The sequence below is a fragment of the Rousettus aegyptiacus genome, unplaced genomic scaffold (assembly GCF_014176215.1).
Source record: "Rousettus aegyptiacus isolate mRouAeg1 unplaced genomic scaffold, mRouAeg1.p scaffold_m13_p_8, whole genome shotgun sequence".
Taxonomy (NCBI): domain Eukaryota; kingdom Metazoa; phylum Chordata; class Mammalia; order Chiroptera; family Pteropodidae; genus Rousettus; species Rousettus aegyptiacus.
In genome coordinates this window covers 13257626-13263447 of record NW_023416311.1, presented here as the reverse complement: position 1 = coordinate 13263447, position 5822 = coordinate 13257626, and the positions used below count along the sequence as shown (strand labels likewise).

Genomic DNA, 5822 nt, shown 5'->3' with positions numbered 1-5822 from the left:
GGGTAGGCAGACAGAGGCTGGGATTCTGGGAATACAGGCCAAAAGCTAACTTCATGGGAAAAGCCTTGGGTGGACAGAAAGATTCCAGAACATGTTGTGGTTGAAAAGACAGCGACAGGAGCAGTGTGGAGCCAGGCAGGACTGGGGGATATAGCCCTGTGTTCCGGGCTCTGTCGGCACCCTCCCCCTCCACTTGGAGCCAGCTGGCAGCAAAGCTTAGGATACGAGGCAAGACCACAGAGCCTGGTGGTGGTTTGGAACTCTTTCTTCTCCTTAGTTAAAAAGGGGAAAGGAAATGGGTGTAGGGTACCCCTGGGCTCTGGGGGAGGCATGCAGACAGCCCCAGCAGGCAGGCGCTGGGGGATAGGTGGGAAGTCCTGGAGTTTCCCACAATTCTTTTCTCTGCAGGGAACAGCAAGGCTGGCTGCTGAGGAGGGGAGGGGAGGGGTGGGCCCTGGGGAGAGGTGTGGTGGGCGAGGGTATGGGGGGGCTCACTCTAACATGCAAAGTCCAGCTGCCCCATAAACTAGATTGTTTCTTGAAGAGTGACATACGTATAAATACACAGACACAGCTACACGCACACATGCGGAGAAGGCTTTGCATTCCCAAGGGTGGGGATCTAGGCCTGCTGGCCTCAGAGCTCCAAGGCAGGAGCCAGCCAAGTCTCCGCAGCCCCCTGGGGTGCGGTGAGTCCTCTGGGGAAGGCTGCTTGGTCTCTGAAGTTCTGTCCACCAGCACCCAGACAACTCTGAACCAAATCCATGCAAGCTGGGTGCCGCGTGCCTGCGCTTCTGTGTGTGCACCGACAGCCTGTGTGCTGGCACGGGGTTCCTGGCTCTCCCTTCCAGGGCTCCAGGGAATGGGGTGCAGACAGAGGAGGGTGAAGGGGGCCCGTGGAGACGTCCTCTCCCCCACCCCACGGGGTCCTGGCCTCCGGGAGGGGGGAGGGGCCTCCCTTATCTCTCGGCCTCCATGGTAGGGTGGGCCCTTGGTTCTGAGGCAGCCTGTTGGGGGGCCAGGGGTGGCCAGTCTGACACCGGGGAAGGGGGTGCCGGAGTCCACAGGGGTGGCTGCTGCAGCTGGTGGTGCTGTGACCCCCCAGGAGGTGAGGCCACCGTCGGCCAACTGGGCGCTGCAAAGCTGCTGGTGGCGGCGTGGGGGAAGTGTGGTGGGGGCGACGTGGCCGTTGCGGCCATCGGGCTGCCACTGCCACCACTGTGGAAGCTCTCAGAGGCCTTGAGACGAGAGAACATGGTGAGGGCGTCAGGGAAGTTAGGGGGCGTGGCAGGGGTGTTGGCGGGAGTGCACATCTGTGGAGGGGAGAGCAGAGGGGAGTAAGGTAAGCACCCTTTCTGGGAGGCCCCCAGCCTCCCGCCGGCTCCTAGTTGGGGAAACTGCCCAGCCTCTGTTGGAAGCTTTCGTGCCCCTCCCTTGGGTACACCCGGCACCTCCCACAGTCTATCATCCAGGGGCTCCTAGAGGAAAGGTGGAGTGCCGAGATGGGCTGATGGCTTCAAGGAGGTGCCACCCCGGCAGCCCCTCCATGGCCAAGAGCCACCAAAGCTTGAACGGGAGATCCCTGCACAGCTGCCCCTGAGGCCGAAGGGGACACTTACCATCTGGTGGTGGTGGCTGTAGGGAATGTTAGTCTCCTGGAAAAAGGCGCTGAGGGCCGTCTGCAGGAAGAAAAGTCCAAGCTTACTCTCAGCACCCTGTCTGACCCTGCCACGACCCCCCTTCCCAGGCTCTCTGAGACTTGATCCAGCCTGGGCCTGGCTATCGAGTGGGAGAGGTGAGATGAGGCAGCATGCCTGTCACTACTCAATCCTCACCACTGCCCTAGGAGGCACCCTGGACCCCCAGGCAGGTCTGGTGAGTGGTGAAGACCCTCACAACACTGCCTGCCACCTGGACACCAGGTGCCTCTAGTTTGCACATACCTGATGTCATCACTGAGACCTGGGGGACAGGTAAGCACCCTAGCCAGTCTCACAGGGAAAGGCCTCCAGCAGACCTTAGCCCATCACCAACGCCATGGGTGGTAAGTCCTTACTCCTTTCTTTCGCCATCATGGAGCCAGGGGATGGTAAAGGCTCCCATATGTCAAGTCTGTGACCCACCTGCCCTTCTTTTTGGCTAACCAAGGGACCCTGCCCTGGTCTGGGCCTCAGTTTCTCCATCTACACCATAAAGAAACTGAACTAGGCGGCTTCTAGGCTGCCGGCATTCGCAGTAGTGCCATGTTCCTAAGAGCCATGTTCCAGCTGTGAGAATGGAAATGAAGTAGGATGGTCTGAGTGTTGCACTCACTGCCCTGCTCACCTGAGCGGAATGTTCTCAAGGTGGCGGACCAGGAGAATGGCAGAAGTAAGGTATGTACCCAGAACTATGAGGAATTGGGGTGAGAGCTGGCCTGGGTCAGACCAACTCATCGGGAGGCCCTAGGGGACTGGGGCAAGGGAATGTGGGGTGGGGTGGGGGAGCCCCCAGGGAGGCACTGGTACTTGGTGTGTCCTAGCTCAGGCCCTGCAGAAGGGCGTCAATGAAAAAATAAGGGAAGTGGCTGCTCTTGCGAAAGTGCTGGGTGAGGGAACCCATGAAGTGTGTTAAGGGTCCGCCCGGCCCTGCCAAGTCCCAGGCCCGGCTCCAAGCAGCCCCTGCCACTTTGCCCACCATTATTACCCCCTCAAGCTGGCCCCCCACAGCCCTGCACTGGCTGATCGCCTCCCCCACCCCAACATACTCAGAAACCCAGCCTAGCTTCCAGAGCTTCCCTGTGGTTTTGTAATTTTCTTAAAAGTAAAATCAAATGAATTATTCTAAGAATTTGCTGAAGATGCCCTAACCCGATGTCCCCAAAGAGGGGTGTGGGAGATGAGGGGCCACTGGTCTTTAAGCACCTTGTGACCCCTTTACCCCCGGAGGCCCAGGGATACACCCAAACCATTCCTATACCAAGAGCAGCTCCAAACGCCGCTGAGTGTGAAGACTCCAGGGAGAACCATCTGCCCCACCCATTAAAGCAGACAGAGGTCCCCCTTCCCCTTCAGCCTCTGTCCCCATTAACACCTGAATCAGAGAATACACCCAAAAAGAGGCCTTCAGCTGCCTGGGTCAGCCCTCAGCCAGTGTGCTGCTAGGTGGGGGTAGGAGAGTGGAGGGCAGAGGAAGGTTAGCCATAAGAAACCCCTCATTCACTCCTACACAGAGATCTAAATTTTTTGTAGGTTCATGACCCATTTTCACCTTAAGTGAACCTCTCTAGTATCCATATCCCTATTTTACAGATGAGGAAACTGAGACTTAGGAAGCCTGGGGCACAGGGCTCCTACCCCTGGGGGCCATCAGTCGCCCCAGTCTGCAAGTTGCTCCTATCCCTGCTGGGATCAGTCTTTCCCCGGTATTTCAATCCTCAAAGCTACATTTTCAATTTTTGTCATCTGTAGACACCAACCTACACTGCCTGAGTGACCGCCCAATTGATACCAGTCTCTGAGGGCTGGGCTGAGAGTGCCTGCCCACCAGACACCTGCCTGCCCAGCCCCAGGCAGGGAGGGAGCCATGTAGCAGATGTGGGACTCAAGCAAACTGCCATGAATGTGGTTTTGCAAGTTTAGCCACATCCAGCCCCAGAGACAAATGGGCTGATTAGGGAGCTTCCTGAAGGGCGGGGCTGCCAGCCCTGGGGGTAGGAAGGGCATTCACTCCTTAGAGATCCATTCACACCCCCAAGGTAGAGAGGAGAAAACTGAGGCCAGGGAAGGGACCTGCCCAGAGAGAGAGAGAGAGCACCCTCTCATCTCCACACAGGATCAGCAGATCTCTGGTAGGAAGTGAGTGAGCAAAGATCCTTTGGGTGAATAGACCACTGCCTCCCCACACTGTCCCAGGCTTTAGGTGGGAATTCTGATCCCTTCCAACTCCCAGGAAGCTCCCTTGGCTCTTGGTCCCTCCTGCAAGCCCAAACACCTTCCCTGACCTGACTCCTCATCAGGGAAAACAGGCTCTTGGGCCCCCTCTGGGCACTACAACCAGCTGGGTCTGTGACCTAACACTTGTGAGGAATGGAGCTCAAGGGCCTCTGGCCTCATCCCTAGATACCACCCTGGGGCGGCTGAGTTAGGGAAGGCTAAGTGGCTTCTTGGCAGCGCTTGCAGTGGGCACAGGTGCTCTATGGGTCAGGGAGGCCTGGGGGATGGGGGCCAGACTGGGGCAACTCTACCTCCTGCCCAGCTGATTGAAAGCTCCTGAACTGTACACCAGGCCTGCAACTTGCAGGTAAATTCCCCCACCAGGACAGAGACGGGCCCCAACACATCACAGTACACTCGGGTGTACACGCGTGGGTGCCATCAGCCAAACGACTACATGTATGTACACGATACACACACCCCGCACCCAAGCCCCAAGTGGACTGCGTGTTTACACACGCCAACATACCCACACGCTGCGTGGCGCGTGCGTAAATACAAACGCACAGGTACGTAGACACGCGCGCCGCGGGGCTGCCCACCAGGCACGCAGACCTGCAGATCCGCACATGCGGGGCGGCTCTGTCCCTGGACCCCAAGGCTCTCCTGCCCCTACTCCGCAGCTCCGGTGGATGGGGCGGGCAGCGCTTATCCATCTATGCCCAGGCCTGGGGTGTCCTCCTTCCAGCCCGCCGCCGGACTGTCCGTCCCGGCCGCGGAGCTGCCCTGCCCTGGCCGTTGCCCAAACAAAAGTGGGAGCCCCCACATCCCCAGCGCCCAGGTACTTGGGGGCGGGGATTCGGGTCCCCAGTGGGGGCAGACCACCCCTCCCGCTCAGCCCGCGCGGGCGGCGTTTCCGGGGGCCGCGTAGACGCGGCTGCGCCGCTGGGCCAGACCCGCACGCCGCGTGTACGCGTTGGAACCCTGCCCCGGGCGCGCGACCGCTGGACACCCAGTCCAGTGCGCGGGCCTGGCCCCGGCCCGGCCAAGACGGAGCGCGCACCCGCACGTGTCCACACTGCACACGCTCCGTGGCACGCGCAGCCACGCGGGAGCGGCCCCCACCCCCACTTCCCGGGCGTCCGCACACCTCGAACTGCCAGTGGGCCGCCTGCAGCAGCTGCTTCGCCTGGTCGGCCGCGCAGCCCGCCGTCAGCACGAACTGGTTGATCATGACCTGGTGCTTAAGCTCGTCCATGTTCACGGACATGGCGCCGCCACCGCCGCTGCCGCCGCTCTGCCCACACCGTCCTCCCGCCGCCGCGCGCTCCTCCGCTTCACGCGTCCACCATTAGCGAGCCGGCTCCGGCTAATACAAATATTTACTGTGCGGCTCTGACTCACCGAGCCTCGCCTCGCTCCCGGGCCGCGGGGGGCATGCTGGGAGATGTAGTCCGTGCCGCTCCCGCCCGCGCTCCAGAGGGGGCTGCGGGCCTAGCTGTCGCGGGCCGGGCACCTACTGTGTGCAGAGGCGGACCGTGATGACAGCTGGGCATCCGCGCTCCTGCCCTTGCACTGATGGGTGTCAGCAGGCGTGGGCCACAGGGATCTTTGTCAAGACCTCGGACCCCGATATGGTTGGCATGCCTCTGTGTTGAGGAGACTCGCGGGGGAGGGGGCTAGCAATTTTGGCACAAATCGGCAGTACTACGCCGCAAGGCCCCAAACGTCCTGCGCAATGTAGGCGCCTATATACATTCAGTGAATGAATGAATCTGCCTTTTACGGCTCTGCTCAAAGTCACCGCCTCCAGGAAGCCTTCCGAGTCTCCTCAATGCCCAGAGCGCATCACGCACTTGGGAAACAGGTCCCTCCCCGGCCTGGAGCTCCGACAGGTACACAGTAGGT

At 60.4% G+C, this 5822-nt stretch overlaps 1 protein-coding gene across 2 annotated transcripts; it reads right to left on the bottom strand.

Annotated features, from left to right (window-relative positions):
* Positions 1 to 249: 249 nt before the first annotated feature.
* On the bottom strand, positions 250 to 5298 carry UBALD1 (UBA like domain containing 1). 2 transcript variants are annotated; one of them, XM_016166585.2, is made up of 3 exons: positions 5065 to 5298; positions 1620 to 1679; positions 250 to 1313 (listed from the first exon to the last, which is right to left on the bottom strand). In XM_016166585.2, exons 1-3 carry the CDS (start codon positions 5182 to 5184, stop codon positions 960 to 962), a joined length of 534 nt encoding a protein of 177 aa, XP_016022071.1. In that variant the 5' UTR covers positions 5185 to 5298; the 3' UTR covers positions 250 to 959. The 2 variants fall into 2 exon arrangements, with proteins under 2 accessions (XP_016022071.1, XP_036081234.1); XM_036225341.1 differs by lacking the exon at positions 5065 to 5298 and adding an exon at positions 4444 to 4872.
* Between the last annotated feature and the right edge of the window lie 524 nt (positions 5299 to 5822).

Coding starts and splice junctions, on each gene's coding strand:
- UBALD1 (XM_016166585.2), bottom strand. CDS start 5,184: ATGTCCGTGAACATGGACGAGCTTAAGCACCAGGTCATGATCAACCAG. Junction 1,680..5,064: donor CGGCCCACTGGCAGTTCGAG/GTGTGCGGACGC, acceptor TTCTTCCTGCAG/ACGGCCCTCAGCGCCTTTTT. Junction 1,314..1,619: donor ACAGCCACCACCACCAGATG/GTAAGTGTCCCC, acceptor TCCCCTCCACAG/ATGTGCACTCCCGCCAACAC.